This window comes from Symsagittifera roscoffensis, chromosome 1 (genome assembly GCF_963678635.1).
Source record: "Symsagittifera roscoffensis chromosome 1, txSymRosc1.1, whole genome shotgun sequence".
In the NCBI taxonomy this organism is placed as follows: Eukaryota; Metazoa; Xenacoelomorpha; order Acoela; family Convolutidae; genus Symsagittifera; species Symsagittifera roscoffensis.
The window spans coordinates 78,216,390-78,238,672 of record NC_087062.1 but is presented as its reverse complement, the minus strand read 5'-3'; the positions used below and the strand labels follow the sequence as shown (position 1 = coordinate 78,238,672).

Genomic DNA, 22,283 nt, shown 5'->3' with positions numbered 1-22,283 from the left:
TAGGCCTGCGGCGTAGTCATGGCAAAAAAGAAGGGGACAGCTTAGGTTCTGTTGCGGCTTTCGCTACTTGAACGCGTTGACAGCAAAAAATCCGTACCCGTTACCGAGAATAGACAAGAGCCTCTCGAAACTTGGTGACGAGAAGTTCTCCACCACACTGGACTTGGGTTCTGCCTTTTTGGCAGGTCCCTCTGCGGAAGAAGGACAGAGAGAAGACCGGATTCGCATGTGAATTGGGGTTGTACCAGTGGAAGAGGATGCCCTTCGGCTTGTGCAACGCAACGACCACTTTTCAAAGACTGATGGCTCAGGCTTTGATCAGAGTGACGAAGAAGTACGGGAACCTTGGGATGTGTTACGTGGATGACGTGGTCATAGCAACACCCACCCCGGAAGACCACATTGATTGGCTCGATGAGGTCTTTGGCTGCATGAAGAGAGCAGGCTTGAAATGCAAACCATCGAAATGTGAGATCCTCAGGGATTCAAATTCAATCAAGTATCTAGGAAGAATGGTGGACAGGCATGGCGTGAGGCCGGACCCGGAGGCAGTAGAGGCTGTATTGACATGGAAGGCTCCTAGAACACACGCACAACTCATGAGCTTCTTAGGGTTTGCCAATTATTACCGTGAGTTCATAAAAGGATATGCAGACAAGCTGTATCCCATTCAGAAGCTGATGCGCAACAAAGGAAAGAAGTTCGAATGGAACGAAGAAGCACAAGCTGCCTTTGAAAAACATAAAGCGGGAACTGTGCAAAGCGCCAGCGCTAGGTATGCCTACAGAGAAGGGCATGTATGTTCTTGACACAGACGCATCAGTAGAAGCCATCTCAGGAATACTGCATCAGGAGCAGGAATGGAATGGAAGAACAGTTCTCCGTCTCATTGCATATGGCAGCAAGGTGTTAAGTGACACTGAGATGAAATATGGTGCACCGAAAGCAGAAATGTTTGCAGTAGTCACATTCGTGGAAAAATACCGCGCATACTTGGGGAGCGCTCCCTTTAAGTTACGCGTGGACAACAGAGCGTTATCCTGGTTGAAGATATACTCGATGGATCAGAGTCATATTGGTAGATGGATAGTAAGATTAGATGGCTACCACTTGATAATCGAGCACAGGATGCGTGATAAACAACAGAATGCTGACAACCTCAGCAAAAAAAACGAGTTCTATGAAAGATTGGAACAAAAGCAAGCCAATCAAGCAGAATTCAAGGAAGGGTTCTCGTTGCTGGACAAATAAACTTATGAAGCGCTTCCCTTGACGAGATGGTTAGACAAGTCTGGACATCCAATTCCAGGAAGTCCTGAGTTACCTGTAGAGAAGGCAGCCGAGATAAAGATTCTAACCAACAAGGACCCGGTACCCCTGGATCTGTTGCTGCCGTCAAAGAAAACCGTCACCTTCTAGGATCAAGATCAGTGGTGCGAAGAGGTTGAACGAAAGCTGGAGCAAGATTATTTGTCCGAGGAGACGAACGGTTCAGGATCAACACCAAGGACAAGAAAATTTGTCCCGGGAGTCTGATGTAGTAGAAAAAGTTCCTGATAAGGAACAGGAGATGGAGGTTAAAATTTTGTCCGGGGAGTTCAGATGGATGAACAGAACACACAGAATTGATCCGGAGGAAGGAACGTGCTCCATCGCAGACTCTCTAATTGATGATAATTCCCGGAATTCAGGAATCGACACCTACTCAGACAGGAACTCGAGCTCAGGATCGGAACTGTCGGAGCTAGCGATCCACACACTAATGGTGGAGACTCGAGCAAGGGATCTGGACAGGGAGGTATATCAAGACCCTGACAGTGATCGCTACCTCATACCAGGTGAAAGAGTCTTTGACAACGCAGCAGATGATCTGGAAACAATAGCGGTATCGAAACGCTCGATAAGTTTGTTGCCACAAAAAGAGGTAGTCAGGACTGATCTTCAACCGTTCGAACAAGAAACACGACCGTTGGCGAAGATTTGGTGCGTTAAGATGGAAGATGACACGCATCAGCCAGATGAAATGAATAGTCAGATGAGGGTCATGAAGACATACTTGAAGGCGAGATACAGACTTTCGGATCTACTAAGAGCGCAGAGAATTGACCGCATGACGAGCAACCTGAAAAGGTGGATCGAAAATGGAGCTCCGGACAAAAGTGACCTGGAGGAAGACAGTTACCGCATTCTGAGACAATACTTTATGCATAAAGAGGGAAGGTTATACCTGAACAAGGACGGAAATGTGGCTGGTAAGAGAAGAGAAGAAGACAAGGTCCTGTACAAATATAACGCGATAGTGTTGCCGCAACTCTATCAGACAGAACTTTTATTCAGGTCACATAATCAGACGGGCCATCAGGGAATTGACAAAGTATACCAGAGGATCCTGAAACTCTTTGAGTGGCCTGGAATGAAAAAGGCATGCAAGAAGTGGGTAACAGCATGTCTGTCATGCCAACAGGTCAAGGATCCAAGAAAATTGCGGTTTCCCTCGCAGTCGATCGAGTCATCTGAATTCAACGAGGTGGTGCAGATTGATCACCAAAAGATATGTATGACAGACAGTGGTTACAATCAAGTCTTGGTCATGATATATGATATATCACTTCACGAAGTATGCAGAGACCGTGCCCTGCATAACTGCCTCAGCAGAAGAGACGTGCGATCACCTAATCAATGCGTGGATAGCGAGACATGGTTGTCCGATGACGTTTCAATCGGATAACGGAACAGCTTTCGTGGGAGAACTTACGAAAGAACTCATGAGACGTTCACAGGTGGCTCAAGCTCACTCCACGACATAACATCCCCAGACGAATGGCTTAGTGGAAAGGCAAAATCGAACGTTAGTATCGATGCTGAGGGTATTTTGTTCCAGGTACATGACCGATTGGGACAGATATCTTCCACAGGTGATGGGAGCTTACAACAGCACGCAACACTCCGCCACCGGAGTTAGTCACACATGATGTTAACCGGACATGAGAAGTCTTTGCCCTTAACTTTCTTTTACCCAGAGTATGAGGGGAAGAAAACATCACCACAAGTCTACGTAGGGGATGTGATTAAACGTCAACAAGAACTAAACGACTTGTGTAGACGGAATACTCAGCAGGCACAGGCAAAGCAGAGGAAAAGATTCGATAAAAAAGCAGCTGGTGCAAAAACTTACTCGATAGGAGGCTACGTATGGGTATTACAGAATGTTATACCACCAAAAGGAACGAAAAAGCTCCTGAAAAAGTGGAGGGGACCCTTCATGATTACGGAAGTGCACCAGGAGGGACGTTTTTATAGACTAAGTAAGAGAGATTGAGAGACTTCCTTGTGGAAAGGGAAGTAAAGGAACTCTCGTTTCCATTATACGATCCGAAAAGAGGGCGACTGCATCCACGGGAACTGTATGCACTGATACACGTAATCTTCTCTGATACTAATTTACAAGTATACTTACATAAGAAATATTATTTAAGTATAGGCTGAGTTTAGGTTGCATGCAGGAAGGCGCCATACTAAATGTGTGTTGTGTATGTTATGTTATGTTATGTGTTATGTTATTAAGACCCTGGGTACGAAGAAATTAGTGACCATGAATAACCGAATGACGATCTTAGGAATAGATCCAAAGTTTGGACTGTCCATTCTTAGGTCGAATTCCAAAATTTTAGTAACAAACTGATTTTAAAAAATTTTCAGGATCAAAATGTTTTTATCCAACTGTTTCCAATTAATTTTAATATAAAATTGGAGTAAAGCTGACGAATGTGATAATCGTGACCTCTTTTCTAGATCCTGATTGATCATTTTATGATTCACTTGATTTCAATTCATCAAACTGATAATAGAATCGAATCTGAAGGAACATGGACAACTTCAACTTGAACGAATTGATGGACCTGGCAGAGGCATATGTAGGACCGATGGTAGATGCGATCTATCGTCGGCTGATGGATCGAGGCTTCGCTCTGGAGGAACCAGATGTAGTCATGTTGCTGACCGCCTTAATAAACATCTTGGGGCATGATAACCGTGTGGACTACCCCACGGAAGTCTTATTGATGGCAGCATATGGAGAAAGAGGAGTAATAGACCGCCCGAACATGAGGGTAATGAGGTGGAGAAACGGGCCTCTCTCAAGAAGTGACTTGGCGAACGAGCATGGATTGGGAAGTTCCCGGACCTACAAACCAGGTGAGATTCCTCTGCCAACCAAGCCTAGGCCTGGTCTGAGAAAGATGCATCAAGAGATGAACAGCGAGGCTGCCTCGTCTAGTTCACAACTGAGAGCAGCTGTGCCGCCAAAGAGGGCGAGAGTAGAGGAAGCTGTTCAGACGTGCGAAACCATGCAAGATCTTATCGGAACGATGGAAGAACTGGAGAAGACCAGAAGGGAGCTGGACGAAATGGCAAAGACCATGCTCAGTACAAAGACATGTGGAAGAGACTGTTTGAAGATTGTAACAAGAAACAGTGTGAAGAAATAGAGCGCTTGAAACGAGAGTACAAAGAGCGATCGGAGCGGCTGGCGTTGACGACAGCCGTAGAAAAAGTGATACCTACAAAGAATATTCCTCCTGGGCAGTCCCCGATGGAGCTTTTGACGCCTCGCGAGTTGAGTCAATCAACGGAGACGCGACTCCCAGCTACAACTGGTCGAGTGACAATCCCGGACCCAAGTGACACCGTAGGTGACCCAGTCGTGGAGCAAACGGTGAGAAAACTGATAGAAACAGCTGGACGATTGGTCGCTAATAGGAATGCGCCAGGTTCCGGGGAGACTGCAACCTATGGAACAATCGATGACACGGGCAGAGTCCACATCTCCCAAGAGATGTTGACGAGAACGGGAGTTAGTGATACAACGTTACCGACAAAGAGCTCTAAGGTCCCAGACAGAAAGATACGAGAAATGCCGATGAAGAAAGTGTCCCGAGTGATTGACGTGCAGAAGAACAACCAGTTGAAGTATAGCTTCACAGGAGTTCCGGACACGGATTCTCGAGCCTGCTTTAATCGATCCACTTGGAGCCTAGCAGTAAACCTGCAGCAACCGCCACTTGGGACATCACATCTGATACTGGGTGACAGCTTAGTGAGAGTACTTCAGAATTTGAGGACCTCCTGGATCATTACGGTGATGGCCTTTGGAGGAGCAACGATAGCCCAGCTATTTTGGATGGTGGAGCTGATGAACCCAGGGAGCATCCCTAACATAATGATCCTTGTAGCGACGAACAATGCATCAAGAGTCTCAGATGAGGAAGAGGCACAATGGGAATTGATGATGGTGTGCCTATTTACTACTCTCTTGAATAAATTCAAGTGCGCGGTACTGACCGTCTGCACCGTACCCAAGAGCACAAAAACGTTGAGAGCGACAGGAAGAAGACATAATGAAGGAGTCAACAGGTGGAACAATATAATAAGGAACTTGGCGAGTCGGAATGCTGGACGGATGATCCTTATGGACATTGAACACGAGCTGAGAGCTATTGATCAGGCCAGACTAACCACCAATGGGATCCACTTTGAAAGCATTGTCGGACAAGCCTGGTTGAACCGAGTCTTCCAAGAGCGACTGGATGAAATGGAAGTCGAGCTCTTTGACACGGGAGTGGTGAAGAAGGAAGAAACCACGAATGAGCCGGCAATTTCAACCTTTGTGCCCCCTAACTTAGAAACACGTTTGGGAACGGTCCCAGCCGTGACCTACAGGCCGCAAAGTTCTAGCGAGCCAGGGCAAAGGACAGACATACAAGATTTATTGGGGGAAGCGCCAGTGAGAATAACCGTCCATCTAAGACGAAGATTATGACCTGTCAATCCGACCGCGGAGACGACCAGCACCTCGAGATCAGAGACAAGATCAGAGACAACGGGTACCAGCCGAGAGAAGGGATGTCCAGACAGGAACTCTTTGATGTGGTCGAAGCCCATACCTTCTCCCTGGCACGTGTACAAACAGGACCTGATGAATTTGAATCTTCAGACAGTGAGATTTGCAGCAGGTGCCCTGAGGATGTTAAGTGAAACGAGATTGTCCGTCAACGGACTGTATTCAATAACAGGCGTAGATTGGTTGATAGCAGCTGGCATAAACCTCAGTTCCACGAGCGCCTCGAGGTTTGCCGACTTAGAGGGACTGCCCTCAAACAATACAATGGGTCCAGTAAAGGCAAGACCATTGCAAGATGTGAAAATGAATCACGATGAAGGAAATTGAGAAGAAAGACTCGGAAGATTCTTGACGACGAGGGCACCAATAGGACAACATGTAAAAATATTCAGACAGATAAAAGCACCCCCAGGTCATGTAAAAGAAAGAGCGTACCCGAAACAAGTGAATCAAGAAGGTGATGTTCAGAGATACGTAGGATTGAAGGCGATCAAGATAGATGAGACCATCTTTGCTGCGTATGACAAAGCAGAAATGAGGAAGGCAAAGATCATGATAGTCGCGAGCTCAGATTTCGTGTATACCTCCAAGTCTCTGTTTTGGTCTGATGTTATAATGTTGGCAGCGGTCGACCTGGACCTAATGCAGTCTGTGTCAATGGCAATCGGGGTACAACGACAGACAGAAATGAACCCAGTCACAATCGTATTTGCCAGCATGAACGACCATCTACACAGTAGGGGTTTCCTTAGCAGACTCAGAGAGCCTACAACAGCGGAAGACGCTGTATGGCCAGCTATAAAGGACATCCTCGAGTCAATGGGTGAAGTAGTGGACACCCTAAAAGAAGGTGCTTTCACCAAGATAACACCGAGAGCCGTGTTTGCACTGTCTCCGGAATATGCACAGCTCCCGGATGGACTGAAGTTTGTATGTGCGATGGTGGCTTTGCTCTCGGAAGGGAAATATGATGTGATCATATCTGCTCCAAATCGAAGAATAGAGATCGTTTTTCTTCTCAAAAATTCGCCCGCTGAGCAAAAATCATTGGACAGAAAATCATTTTAGACGGAAAATCATTTTAGTCGACCTACAAAAACTTTAGATCAGCCACTTGGTACTGAATAATTAGACCTGCAATCCAAAAAATTATACGTTTTTTAGAGCTTCTTCTCACCAAATATTTCTCGTATTGATATGTTCAAAATTCTGTTAACTTTATCCTGAGTATAGTAATTTGTCTGCGCTTTTCTTGCTTGAAATATGCTTGAAATACAATTGGCTTAGTAAAACTATGTTTCCTAGATACAATTCCGATATGGCTGAAATGAGAACAATTGATGAAATGCTTGCTCTGAGAGAAATGTTCCCACCCAGACTCGATCATTGTATATGGGTGAACTATGTTGACATTGAGATCATTGCTTCAGTCGAAGGTTCAAATAGGCCCCTTTTTTACATTCTACGTACTTTGGAAGCCGGTATACTTTGGAGAAGGTCAGTGAAAACTACTGGGCTGCTGGATATCAAAATGGAGAAATTCGCAATCCAGGTTAACATTGTGGTACAGTTGGACTGTGTCACAATCAATCACAGTGTCCCAAGGTTGCTCTGCACGACTGGGCTTGCGAGGGAAACACAAACAAATGGAGTCTCATTTGCTCGATTGACGAAGCAACTCTTGCTGAGCATATTGAACAAATAGATGAATTCAAGTAGCATTTAACCATCCACCAGATCATTAGTGTTTTGGCTTTGGATTTTATATCATTGACAGTTTCGTTTATTGTTTGGTTCTGGGCTAGGCGTGGGTTATCACACTTAAATTTGAAGCTCAATTGTTTAAAAATAAAAACGTTACATAGAAAAACAGAGGTGAAGCGGAAATTGCGATACAATATTGCATTGTTGCATTGCATTGTAAGCTAGCAGACAAATATAAAAACGGAGGTCACTAAGTCAAAAAAATACTTTTACAAGTTCAAAAAAACTACGTCTACAACACTTGCACATATTTGTCTCGGTGAAGGAAAAATTTCAAGAAACATAAGAACCACCATTAAAGAAGCATTTAAATTAAATCAATGAGTACGAATTAAGCCGTCAATACTTGGGTGGACGCCATTTAAGCTGAAAAAAATTAACTAACATAGCCAACAGCCTGTTGGCAAAAAAATCAATAAATGCAAGGAAGCATAAAAAGAGACTAACAAAAACGAAACTTTACAGCTCTTTGATTTTCACGAAGAATTTATACTTTTATGATAAAATTAACTCAACTTGAGAAAATTCGATGGTTCCCGTAAATTCTTGACTTTTAGGTTTTCGTAATTGCAGATCGCAACTTACTCATTTTTAAACAGATGATATTGAATTGAACTCAAGCAATGCATAAATAGTTTAGAAGCATTCATAAATGCATCAATATTTGAATGAATTTCTGTAAAATTGAAGAGTATATTATTTCAAAACTTTTGCTGAACAAGACAAACCGCAATCTACAAAAAAGCTGAATTATGTTCAACGACTTTTAATAGTTAAAATTCATAAATGCTTAACTGTTCAATTCTTTCCTTATATGGGGAGATTCGTTACAAGATACCATCACGGGGGGGATAGTTAACAAGATCCGCAATTTTCACTCGGTGTACTCTTTTTATTGCGAATTGATATTTTTCTGTGGGGTTTATTTAATGAACTGATTTATTGAAAGACTTAGGTCAGCAAACTCAAATCAAGTTTGTCAAGATAAGCTGATACTATAGTATTTGGAAGTTCAGTGCATATACTGAAGTAACTCAAATCATATCCCACTATTCTTGTTGTTCCGACTTTTGTAATGAAAGTAACGGAATATTTGTGCTCGGGGTGGTTTTTTTCTTCAGACATTTTTCGACTTAAGACATTATTTTTTCATTCAGACATTGGATTTACGTAACAATTGCCCTCCCCTTTCGAGAAAGGGGGGGGGGGGAGGGGCAGTTGTTAGGTAGATTAAGTTGTCGAATTTTCGGCCAATCAGATTGCAGCAAAGTTCGAATATTAAATGAAACGCTCTAGTGTTAATTTACTGCTTTTATTTATAGTGTCGCAATTCTTTAGTAGATATCAAAGGGAGGGTGATTGTTAAGTAGATTCCAGACATTATTTCGACTTTTTAACTAGCCTTTTTTGACGGATTTCTTTGATATCATTCAAAAAGTATTGGTGTCCTGAGCTTAAATTTAAAAAGATATTCACCTGTGATCGTTTTTTTTTTAATTATGGGGGTTTAAAAATTGACATTTTGGCCAATTTGGGACAATTATCGCACGGGAGTACGGTCTGTATTTAGACAACCGCGTATTTAGACAACTCAAAGCAAATTTACAAAATAAATATTTATCCGGGTTGACAAAAAATGCTTATCATACAATTTTCATATATGAAAAAAATGCTTATCATACTCTTTCTTATAATTTCATAGAGCAAAATAAGTGTATGAAATTAGCAAAATAAACATTGTTTCCATGATATGAAATTGTATGATAAGCAATTTTTCCACATTTGATATTGTATGACAAGCATTTTTTCCATAAATGAAAATATAAAAAATTTTTGTTTCAAAATTTTGTGTTCCAACCGAAACAATAACCAAGGATTTTTTGTCATAAGAAATCTCAGAGTGTACTGGCAATTGCCACGCAGTTCAACTGCAATTGGTGAATTTAGCCACAAAAGTTAATTATAAAATTTTCACATGGAATTATATACCAAAAAAGTAACTTTTTGAATATGGCTAGATAGTTTTTAGTTTGAAAATTTTGGTGGTTGTGAAAAAAGGTCTGTTTTTTTTTGCAAATTTATTTTTATCTTAGCAAATATAACAAAAGATAATAATTGTGTTTACAAAAAAAAATACTTTCTTGTGATTTTTGAGTTTTTGGGTGAAAAACTCATCCTGGAATACGTTATAAACACAAAAGTCAAGTTTTGCATGCATACAAAAACGAATTTGCAACCAAAAAAGGGATTAAAAACTTTTTACCTCAAATTTTTGTTTTTGCTTATGAAAAAAATGCGTACCATACAATTTTTATATAAGAAAACTTTATGATAAGCATTTTTCTGACCGAAATTATGATTAGTTTTTGATTGTCAAAATGCCCTCTATAATAGATAAAATTATTTAAATTTATTTAAAGTTACCCACCATTTTTTTTGGTGATTTTTGAAAATTTTCTATTTTCTATGACAAAATGACTATTTTATAAATTTCATACATGAAAATTATATGATCTTTTTTTAATGACCAGTAAGCTTCAAAAGAGGCAATTAGACCAGAAATGTTCATTAAAAGTTTTTAAAATACTTTTTAAATTTTGTATGAGTTTTCTATGTTAAGCATTTTTTCCATAGACTTCATATATGAAATTGTATGATAAGCAGTTTCCTTCTATTAACGTCAACCCGGGTATTAAATATTTATTTCTTCCTTGTCTCGATTCTGATTGGTTAATACAGTATTTGTCTAAATACTGACGAGTCTGAATACGCGGTTGTCTAAATACTGCTAATGTCGCGCTATTAACGTAAGCGGAGATTTGATCCGCCTTAGAAATAGTTCCAAGAAGCTTAGTTGCCATAATTGGTTAGTTACTAGTTGCAAAATCGGATCATGTTAATTATACCCCCCCCCCTATGGTACCTTGTACCTCCCCCCTATGAAAACACATTTCATTTATGCTCAACTGGATTGGTTTTGTATTTCTCAGAAATGTGTTCTGTCGCATTCCTGTTGGTTGACGTCATTTCAATTCGCATTCCTATTACTACTACTACTACTACTACCAAAAGAATTTATTCCCTTTAAAATATGAAGGCATCAAACAAAAGAAACGGTATGATTATGTACACAAGACATCACGAACGGCAATTTATGCAATGGCAACAAAGTAGCATTGAACAAGAGTTGTTTAAGTTGAACATATCAATTCTATTTTTCAGATAGATTTTCAATTTTGCTTTGAAAATTTAAGGCGATGAGAAAATGTCGGCTATGTTGTTTGCTGAAATCATGTTGGCATACCGACAGACGCGATAGAAGAAAAATTGCTCTGTAAAGAAGAGTCGACAATTCTGGGTTGTTGAAAGCTTAGGGCGTGAGCTATTGCGAAGGTCTTTGGCTGCAAAGGTAAAATTTATGTATCTGTAAAGGTCGAAATCAAATTGATCAGTCAGGACTCGATTAAGAAAACACATATCATCTAAAGCTATATTGAAGGAAATTGGCAAGGAATTCGTTTTTCTAAGTTGTTCTGTATAGTCGTTCACTCCCGTTACCCATTTCAAACATTTTCTGTTAAATATTTCTAGTTTGCGGCGATATGTTAAAGATGGAAACCAGACCTGACTACCGTATAATAAAATACTCATAATACATAGCTGGTAATATTTGAATTTGGTTCTCATGGATACTCCATAAGGGATTGAACGTTTTAAGAAATGGAAAGCTTTGTTAACTGCGACCAGTTTGGTTTTAATGTGGATATCCCACTTTAAATCACTAGATATCGTTACTCCGAGATCTTTGATAGATGAAACTGACGGAATTAGGTAATCATTAAGGCAAAGAGTAGATTTGGGGGAAGTTGAGTTAAAACAAATAACTTTGCATTTATCAGAATTAAATGTCATTTCGTTTTCAAGCGTCCAATTTATAAATAGATCAATGTCTATTTGAACTAACGAAAAGTCATATTTTGAATAGAGTTTGCTGTCATCAGCAAACAGAAAGCAATTATAGGTTTTCAAGACAGCTGACATGTCATTAATGAAGAGTATAAATAGCAAAGGGCCGAGTACACTTCCTTGCGGAACACCACTTGTTACATGGCCTTTTGGAAATGCTTCATTGTTAATTAAGACAACTTGCGTGCGGTTTGTGAGATAGGAAGCAAAAAGTTCAAGAAAGCTAATGTCAAAGCCTAAATTACCAAGTTTAGAAATAAGTATATGATGAGGAACTTGATCAAAAGCCTTGCGAAAATCGAAGTACACAGAAAGACATTCGTTTTTTGCCTCGACTTCGTTATAAATCTGATCTATGTATTCAAGAATCTGAGTAACAGTCGATCGCTTGGTCATAAAACCATGTTGAGCAGGTGTAACTTTAGCCCGAATTTTAGGATAAATGAAATCGAAGATCATTCTCTCCAGAATAATCAATAATTGAGGCAATATGCTAATCGGGCGATAATTTTCAACATTTTCGGGATTACTAGATTTAAGAATTGGCGTAATAAACGCACATTTCCAAAGTTCTGGCCACGTTTTAGTTTCCAAAACCTTGACAAAGAGCTGCACGACTAGAGGAGATATTAATTCACTGCAGCAGTTAAGAATAAAGGTTGGGAGGCGGTCGTTGGTAATACAAGAAGTTTTAGCAAATTCGAGAGCTTTCTCGACCTTTTTAAGGTTGACATGGAGATCGGATAGAAAAATGGTGGGTTTTTCGGGTTGTAGGATTTGAATTTCGTGCTTTTCTAGAAACACTGAACAGAAGTAATCGTTCAAAAGAATGGCTATTTCAATAGAAGTGGATGCTTTTATATTCATCCAGTGCATTTGGTTTGGTAGTTTCTTTTTGGTAAAAGATCGAAGGTATTTAAAGCAATCACGGGTAGAATTTGGTCTTAAAGATTCAAGGAGACAAGTTTTATCCAACTCAATTGAATTGTTAAGGTCTTGTTGGATCGAAGCTAAATGATTTGTGTTGGCTGTCCGTTTAGATATGGAATGGTGCTTATTCAGTAAATGAACTGTATGCGACGAATAATAATAGGGAAGTTGCTGGCGTCTTTTAGTTTTATGTGCGCATGATAAAAGAACTGCATGATTGATCTGAGCGTACCAGCTATCTACATAATCATTAGTGATGGATATGGAATAACATGAGTTTTGTTCCACAATGAGTTTGGTAAAGCAAGGGCTGATGTTACTATTGAAGATCTAATGAGAGAAAGATGATTTGGATAGAGAGGATTTCATAAAATTCCCAATCACAGTAGGCGCTGCTTCAGGAATGGTAAAAAAACAAATAAAGGAAAATGGTCTGAGTAAAGCACTTCATTTACAAATGCAGTGAACAATTCTGTGTGCGAAGTTAAAATGATATCAAGAGTGTTGCCTGAGCGATGTGTGGGTTCATATATAAGGGGCATTAAGCTATGATCCTCAATAACCTCTAGGAACAGTTTTGAGTAATCCCGAAAATTGAGTAATCCTCAATAACCTCTATTGGTTGACGTTATTACAATAAATTTCATCCAAACCTTGTTAACCATTCCCCTCCCCCTATTGGAATAGTTAAGATGATCCGGGGAATAGTTAACATGATCCGCGAAATCTATCACTTTGTACTTAATTTGGCGGGTGAGTGGGTGATTTTCACAAAAAAAAATTAAAATTTTTTTTTCGTTCTATTTTATTTGATTGAATTTTTTCATGTTATTACTGCTCCATAGACCTTAAATGGCAGTCTGATTATTCAGGGATTCGCTCTGACGAGCAGTCTCGGGGTGCCGGACATCAAGCCGACGGGACTTCAAGCCGAATTGTAAAATTAGGGACTTCAAGCCGAATAATTCTTTATAAAGTCGTGAAATATAAACAATTTGAAAACTTTTTTGATAAATTTCTGAATTTCATGATCTTTCTTCACTAGTTATTGGCGTTTGCATATAATTTAAGCCTCCAAATGATATTTTTCATGTTTATAATTTATGCATTTCAAAAACCGGCTGATGTTATTAACGGATGCGAATCACACGTGGTGCATTGTCATGAATAACGCTTATTATGGACTAAACTTGCCAAAATTTTAGAAAAGTATCATTTTTCAGATGATAAAATAGCATTTTGGGGTGCTTGTAAAGTTTTAATTTCGGCTTGAATTCCCTTCGGCTTGAAGTCCCGTCGGCTTGTTGTCCTAGACCCGCAGTCTCGTTGCAGTTGTTGACGCTTAATTGATCTCGAACCAACTGGAAATCGCCGGACGGAAATTTAATAATTTAGAACTGACAACATATGCCGCCATGTCATTTCTGCTGTTAAAAACTCTAGAAGCCATTGTTGAGACAATTGCTATTTTTTATGCTTTCAATACGCTTGAACTCAAATTATTTTAAATGATTAAATATGGTCATTATTGACAATGGTTTTTGTTGGATGGCCTTATTGGTTAGTGCACACATGACAAGCTCGGATTGGCATGGTAAACAATGAGACAGCACCACATGTTTATAGTCTATATATAGTGGCGGTTTTAATTGTGGACTAATTGGCGGCCATTTTACTAATTTGTGGTATATTTGGTTACCGCACTATATACCAAGAAACCTCATTTATTTTGGTACAAGACGCTTTGAAAACATAAGGTTACTATTGTGACATTTTGCCAAAACTGTGTTCAATAGAAAATTGGCGATGCGATGGCTTGCAAATACTTCTTCAATTAAAATATGTGCGATATGCCATTCTTAAGAGTCATGTTTATTCGAAAAAAAATTGTTATGAGATAAAAGAGTCCTGTTTTGATACCTGTTCTAATCTATCATGGTCCAAAATTTAGTCGTGTTTAATATTTTGTAGTCGAAGCCGACGCATTTTATTTTTACCTGTTCATTGTTACATGTTAAAACAAGCGATTAAAACCTGACGCAAGTTATAAGAACAGAACTATGCTCGTTGCTAGACTTAATCTTCGTCATTAACTCCAAACCTACCAAATTCTCGCAAACCAAATCAGACTATGCTACCATAGTTTTAGACATCAGTTACATATGCTACAACAGCAAAACTTGCTATATTGAGTTTGGATACCATCTCTGCGCAAAATTATACCTCAATTTTTAAACTTGGTATACGTCTAAGTGTAACGCGCATTTTCTCTGCATTTAGAACTTTACACTGTCTATTGTTAAAAAATACTTCTAGCTCTTTTCTGCAGTTTGTTCAGGCTTTGATAAATTACATCGAATTACTAAAGCTTCAAGCTACAATGATTTTGATTATTATAATATTTCTTTGAAACTAAATTTAAACCATTTGAAAAAATGTCCGGAAACTACGAAATTGTTAAAACTGACAAAGAAAAATATGTCAACTACAAAGTCTACGTCAGATCCAGCAATGAGACTTGGTTTGTGGTGCGGCGCTACAAGGAGTTCCGTACAATGTACGACAGACTCAAAAAGATTTACCCAGATGCTGGCCTTGTAATTCCTCCGAAGAAAGTTTTCGGAAACTTCAGCCAGAAAACTATAAATGAGCGAGTCAACGGACTTAACAATTTGGTAAGCAAGATCATTGTTACTCCCGGAGCTTTGAGCGAACCATGCGTGGTAGAATTTTTCAACACGAGAAGTTTCCCGGGGATGGGTGAGGAAACCGACGACGACCAACAACCCCAGTCGGACGACACGGACCCGAACAGAGACCGCCACGAGGGTAGTTCCTTCTACGGAACAAAAGCCACTCCGAACGACTTCGAGTTTAAAACAGTGATCGGGAAAGGAAGTTTCGGAAGAGTTTACTTGGCAAAACACAAGGAATCAGGCAGACACTACGCCGTTAAGGTATTGCACCATTTTAAAAAGCCGTTCTTTGTCGCCACAGATTGAACGTTCGATTCCTGATGATTCAAGTGGGTCCCTAAAAAGCAAGTGAGAAATATGAGCCCGATATTTTTTATGAAAGTCCCAAAAACTTAACTTAACTATACTGCAAAAGCTCTCCGAATATTTTAAGGCATATAAAACAATTCTCTAGGGAAACTTAAAAGAGTTCTATGATGACAAAGAACATGTAAGCTAAGCAAAAAAACTTTGATTAGAACAAACTACGGCTTTTAGCATGATTGTTTTAGACACCTTAAGAGCGCGAGGTTTGTAAGGTATGATGTGTTCAAAATCAGAAGAAAGATCACTTTTTATGTTTCCATGAATTTTCGAGTATTCTTACCACAGAAACCATTTCTTTTTACATTTCCACGAAAAATCATATGAATATTTCAGGTTTTGCAGAAAAGTAAATTGAGGTCGGACAGAGAGAAGCGACACTTGATGAGCGAAAGGAACGTCCTTGTGAACAACCTCGAACACTCCTTCCTGGTCTCCCTCCACTACTCCTTCCAGACCCCGGCCAAGTTGTTCTTCGTGCTGGACTTCGTCAATGGAGGCGAGTTGTTCTACCACCTTCAGCGGGACAGAAACTTCACAGAAGAGCGGGCCAAATTCTACGCAGCGGAGATCGCATGCGCATTGGGATATCTACATTCGAGGAATATTCTATACAGGTTCGTTGACTTCATTGTCAAAACAATGCTGATATTTCTATAGCGGATGGCCTTCATTTCATAACTAAAGCGAAAATGTTGGCAAAATTGGTGATCTTGAACATCTTCATTGGTCAAAAATATCTTACTCTTAGCTTCATCTTAACTTTTGCTGAAACTATGTTTCCTCAGTTTTATTGTCACTTAAATAGCCAGCATTGCTTTAATTTTTAAAGCTGTTTTATTAAAATTATTTTGGATAGTAATTTTGGTAGTAAAAATCAGTATTTTTTTAGAGACATGAAACCCGAGAACTTGTTGTTGGATCGAATGGGTCACGTGGTCATTACTGACTTCGGACTGGCGAAGGACAGGATGGACGAGTTGCCAGGTCGGATGACGCAGACCTTCTGTGGCACCCCCGAGTACCTGGCTCCCGAGGTGCTTCTGAAGCAGCCCTACTCGTATGCTGTCGACTGGTGGTGTCTCGGATGTGTGCTCTATGAAATGATATTCGGAGTGCCTCCCTTCTACCACAAGTGAGTTTTTCCTATTAGTCATCACAATAATAATGATTGTGGTTTCTGCCATTCGCCGAAGGATCTGTGAAAGGCTATCCAGCCTGTCTAAGGATAGTCCGTTTCTCTAATCCGCTTCTCTAATAGTGACAGTTGCGAGCAAAGTCTCATATATACAAGAGTAGGCGATTGTATTGTACCTAGCACTGAATGTTCCGCGACCACAATTATCACTGCACAAAAAAAAAACATTAAAAGAAACTGTGGGAATTGAAAATAAAGAGTTTATCTTTTAAGTGAAGGTTGACTTATTTGCAACATTCCATTTTTGCTTAATTTTTTTTTGAAAATGTTATTTTTTTTTGCATAGGCTAGGAAACGGGGCAGTACAACAGTGCGGAAGTACAACAGTGCCGAAAATGAAAAAGTGTTCAACAGTGCCGAAAATTGATGATTTTCGGTACTGTTGAACAATAAATTTATTTTCGGCACTGTTGAACACTTTTTCATTTTCGGCACTGTTGTACTTCCGCAGTGTTGAACGCCCTCTCAGAAACTGATAAGCTAGTAACTAAATAGTAACTAACTAATAGTTAGCTAGTAAGCTAGTAACTAAAACAAAATAGCATCAAAAATCTGACAACAAAAGTAACACATTGCCTTAACATTTGAATGATCTTATTTGAAATGCTTTAAGTAAATTCAAATACTAAGTAAACCTAATTGTTGTTTTCTATAAATTATTTGCTTGTGAGGCAGAAGCAGCTTATCAGGGACGTTAAAATGTTATTATTACACCTAACGATGCTGTCACATCAATACTTGAATTGTTTAAAGGGGGGTTGGTTGCAATTTATTTCCCTCTTGGGTTAATGGTCTCATTTCTGAGAATATTTATGTGTATGCCTTGTAGTAACGATGTCAAACGCATCGCTCTTCTATCTTTGAATTATGACTGTTTGTTATCATAACTGTTTACTCATGTATTACTAACTGCTGACAAAAATTGACCCGAACTGACTGAACAAATCCCAATGGAGGAAACTGAAATTTGTGTTCACAGAGATCACGTGGCGATGTACGAAGCGATCAAAAAACAAGTCGTCAACTTCAACCGCCGCAACGTTCGACTGTCAGGCGCCGGACGGGATCTGTTGTCGCAAATGCTGGCCAAAGACCAGTTCAAGCGAATCGGAATCGAAAACGACTTGAAGGATCTTGAGAATCATGAGTTCTTCCAATCACTCGACTTTGCAAAACTTGAAAAGCGAGAAATTGAGGCGCCATTTGTTCCAAGCGCCGACGGCGACCAAGACACGAGTAATATAGACGAAGGATTTTTAAATATTCCAATTACCAATTCTATTGAGAACGCGGGAAGCACATCCGTCTTGGTTACCGAGAATGACAGCCGGGGTTTCGTAGGGTTCACTTACGTTCGGCCGATGGACTATCTCGACTGATTATCTCAATTTGAAATTGAACTAACTGAAGATGAATGAACTAATTACTAAAATGACTTATGATTAGTGTTATCGTTTGACGATGATACTCTTTTTCAATTACAACTCTTTGTAGCTCAACTAGATTTGTTCTTAACTAAAATTTATTCAATTGTGTCTAATTAAAAAAGGCTCATAATGAAGGGTTCAGTTAAGAGATTATCAAAGTCACGGAATGCTTGGAAGACAGTTTTAGACGACAGAAAAAAAAATACTAAAAAAATTAAGCAGTGATAGCATTAATTAGGTTATAGCACCTTTTTACTTGTCCACTCACTACTGAAAGTGTTCCGAAAACCGCAAAAATTAAAAAAAAAACGCAATTTGAGAGAGCTATGAACACTAAAATTTTCCCTCAAAAATGTAACTGCTCAAATATATATTTATTATTTTAGAGTCACAAGCAAACGTCATCACAGAGTGTTGATGGAACCATTAGTTTTCGAGGGCAGGGGTAAACGAAAAAAAATGTCCAAAACGGGTGAACATTTCATACGCAGTCTATTGATGCGGAACCCACTTGAGCGCCTTGGAAGTCGGGGAGGTGTCGGGGAGCTGAAACGTCACCGGTTTTTTCTAGACATCGACTTCAGAAGCATCTTAAGCAAAACCTTTGATCCGCCCTGGATCCCCGACTTCGAACAATCAGGTGAAGACGAGACGAGGTTCATATCGAAAGAGTTTCTCGGAAAGAGAGGGTCCATGGTGGATCCGCCTCCTGCTTTTGAAGCGTGTCTTTATAATGAGTTCGAAGGTTTCAGCTGGGAGTACCAACTATCGCCTATTGAAATGACAGTGCGTCTTCCCCCGCCGGATAATAAAGCAAACAAGTACGAGCTATCACTAGAAAGTTCCAGCAATTCTTTGTTGTAAAAATACAGCAATCAGAAAGCGCTGCAATGAACAAAAAAAACATTATAAATTTATTTTCATTTCGGTGCCCCAAAACTCCGCCACATGCTGCAATAATTTGAAATTGAACTAAGCTTTCGTAGAAAATAATTTTTAGTTTATTTAGTAACATGGCTGCAATAATTTGAAATTGAACTAAACTTTCGTATAAAATAATTTTTAGTTTATTTAGTAACACTGATCATTTACATAAGGTTTGTATTTTGTTTCCTGAGAATAGTTAAGATTATAATGTCTTTGAGAAGAATGGAGAAAAGTGAGTATCGTGTCTAATATAGATATTTTACGACCATTTTAAGAGAAGTAGCAATGGCGTAGTGCAGGTTAGGCTCGGTATGTTTGACGGACTCGACTCAAGCTGTTTGTTTCGACTATGTTGGACCAAGTCACGCTCATAGTGAGTTAAATATGCTACAATGTTCAAGCTTTTTCTGTCTTGTTTCGGATTCTAAAAAAATCTCGTGTTGAAAAAAAACTGGTATAAACATTTTTTTTTCGGTATAAAGTACATAATCTAAATTTGCTGAGCTTCAACCCATGTTGGGACTTAGGAAACAAGAAAAATTAGAAAAAATCTAGAAAAGGTTTTGTTTTGCAGGTTGAGTTGTTTGGTTTATATTTCGAGCGACTGGCCCAAAAAAAGGCTATGTGACCTTCGGCTCGACCAAAACTGGTTATATTTAAGAAAAGTAAAATATGTTTGACTCGAGCATACTGTGTTTCGACCGACTTGACCCAAACTAGTGATATTTGAACAGACTAGTCTGAAGAAAAAATATCTGTCATAGTGTTTGCCTCTAGTCTGTGATTGACTCTAACTTGCTATGTTTTGTCTGATTTGGAAGAAAAGGTATTCGACAGTGCTTGATTCAATTAAGACATTCTTCGGCCAAAGAAAACGCGTGCGCGTCATTGTTAGACTCAGGCATTTTATGCGTTGATCGACTCTGGCTGACTGATCGACTCATGGAGAGTTAAGTATACTACCACTGTCAAACTCTTTGTCTTGATGAACTGGTTGAGAAAAACTGCTCTTAACTTTTAGTTTTCAAGTCCTAGGAATTTGCTGATCTGACAGAATAAATCAAACAGAACAGAATAAACTGGTTGCTTCTGATAACCAAGTAGTAAATTGAGCTGAGCAAAAACTCTGAAACATCACATACAGCCCTATTTTTTGAGATCGACTAAGTTTATCTCTGGGTTCGCCAAAATTTCGACACAGCATTTGATTTTTTTGACCGTCAATACTTTTTTGTGTCCGTCTATAGTTCGACATATCGTTGCATCTACAGTGCGAATTTAATTTATCCAGACAAAGCAAAAAATTAATTGAAATTCACTATGCATTTTTTTGTTCCGACTTTCGTAGAAAGTTTGGAATAACTATGCTTGGTGTGGTTTTTCATTGTCACTTTTCGACATGTTAACTAAGCGTTTTTGACGAAACTTTTTTTGCCATCTTGAAGATTTTCTCAAATTAAAAAAAATCACGTGTGATCTTTTTTTGTAAGTAGAGTTTGAAAAATGTTAGTTTGGCCAATATGGGATAACTTTAATGCGATATATTGCGTACATATGACACGCTTATAAAGCAAATTAATGCTTTCCAAATTGAATTGAGGCCACCAATTTAATCCTATTATCACAATACGAGACGCTGAAAGGCAGTCTGAACATTCAGGGCTTTGCCTTGATACGAGCAGTTTTGTTTTAATTTCAAATTGGTTTGTTTTTTGACAAAAAGTGATGCGACGAAATTTGCATTGAATTTCAACAAAATTATCATAGTACTCTTTAATTCGCAAAGTTCAAGCTTTTTAATGAATAGTAAATAACTCCCAAAATACCAAATAAATTGCTGAAAATGAATCAAACTATACTAAAGAGCTTACTATTTGGTCTTAAAAAGTTTAAAAATTTCTGTCTAAAGGTTAGGGTATTATTTCTAAAAGTGCCACCAAAATGTTTCAAAATTGTTTTCAATTCAAAATTGGTATATTAAATAGTAGCTATGACGTTTTTTTACCTCGTAAAAAATAAATTAACTGACAAGAAAACTAAAATGATATATGCTTCTGTTAGTAATTAATCTATTAGTATTTAATTTACTTTTGTTCAACAGCCAAAAAAATAAAAAAATTACTAATTAAAGTACCATTTTTTTGCAAACAATTTTGGCACGTTTTGCTCAAATTTTTTTTTAGAGATTATGCCCTTAAAATAGTTTGTAGGGCTCCATAAGGAGCTCATTTTAAGATAATTGTGTCAGCAATTGATTCGGTAAATCTAAGGTAAGGATCAATTTTGGGGTAAAAATTTCGAGCCCGAATTTTGCTTTTTAAATTGAACCGCATAATATTTCGTCTAAAAATCTCACCAATTTTTCGTAAAGTCGACTCATTGGTTTTTGTCTCATCGTTTTTTTGAAAACTGACCCAATCTGAGAAAAATTTTAATTAAATTTCAAGTTTTGTTTGTTTCGCCGGGATGAACAAAATCAGCGCTGCAGTATTCAAGTATGGTTTGAATTTATGTTCGACATTGTTTCGAAAAGCACTCGACAGAAAATTTGATCTTGACTAGAAAATTGTCATGACTCAAAACTTTCAATCATTCTTGACTACGAATTTATCAAACATTGTCCCTGTGCTCAGCCAATTCGATCAGAATATATGTCAAGCACATTCACTCGGGGAGCGGTGGTGAAGTAATTACGTGTCCGCCTCTCAATCGAAAGGTCAGACAGATGTACGAGGCTAACCATGATCCGCGCTCGTTGCTTGCGGGCGAGGCAACATTGGTGAGGAAAAATGACAAAAAATTGCATTTAGTACTTAAATTAGGAGCACAGCAGCAGTTTGCCGTGATAACCTGTACAGCTCGTATATTGGTCCTTTCCGTCGTGGATAAAAGGTCTTAATTTAACTTATTTCGGGTTATTATGTCAAATATCGATATTATTTTTATTTTCGAATAATGATGGTTTTAACTTTCTGAGCTAAATGACTAGCCGTCTACACACTTGTTTTACAACGAAATGAAATAGCTTTGAGATAATAGATTTTTCGATCCAATTGGAAATTCATCACATTCAGTTTTTTTGAGAAATATAAAAACAAATTAATTCGTCATAA

General features: G+C 38.8%; 3 protein-coding genes across 5 annotated transcripts in view; 2 read left to right on the top strand and 1 right to left on the bottom strand.

The window, feature by feature from the left end:
• The window catches only part of LOC134849916 (UDP-N-acetylglucosamine transferase subunit ALG13 homolog), a 342,028-nt gene that overhangs the window by 112,782 nt on the left and 206,963 nt on the right, over positions 1–22,283 (top strand). The gene's annotated exons all lie outside the window — the stretch shown is intronic.
• LOC134849933 (uncharacterized) overlaps positions 1–22,283 on the bottom strand; it is a 222,837-nt gene that overhangs the window by 31,220 nt on the left and 169,334 nt on the right. The gene's annotated exons all lie outside the window — the stretch shown is intronic.
• On the top strand, positions 14,153–19,294 carry LOC134849772 (serine/threonine-protein kinase Sgk2-like). Of its 2 annotated transcripts, none has more exons than XM_063866539.1 (4): positions 14,153–15,516; positions 15,955–16,235; positions 16,511–16,753; positions 18,630–19,294. In XM_063866539.1, the coding sequence occupies exons 1-4, from the start codon at positions 14,995–14,997 to the stop codon at positions 19,105–19,107; spliced, it is 1,524 nt and encodes a 507-aa protein (XP_063722609.1). In that variant the 5' UTR covers positions 14,153–14,994; the 3' UTR covers positions 19,108–19,294. The 2 variants fall into 2 exon arrangements, with proteins under 2 accessions (XP_063722609.1, XP_063722610.1); XM_063866540.1 differs by lacking the exon at positions 18,630–19,294 and adding an exon at positions 17,796–18,421 and having other exon boundaries at positions 14,158–15,516.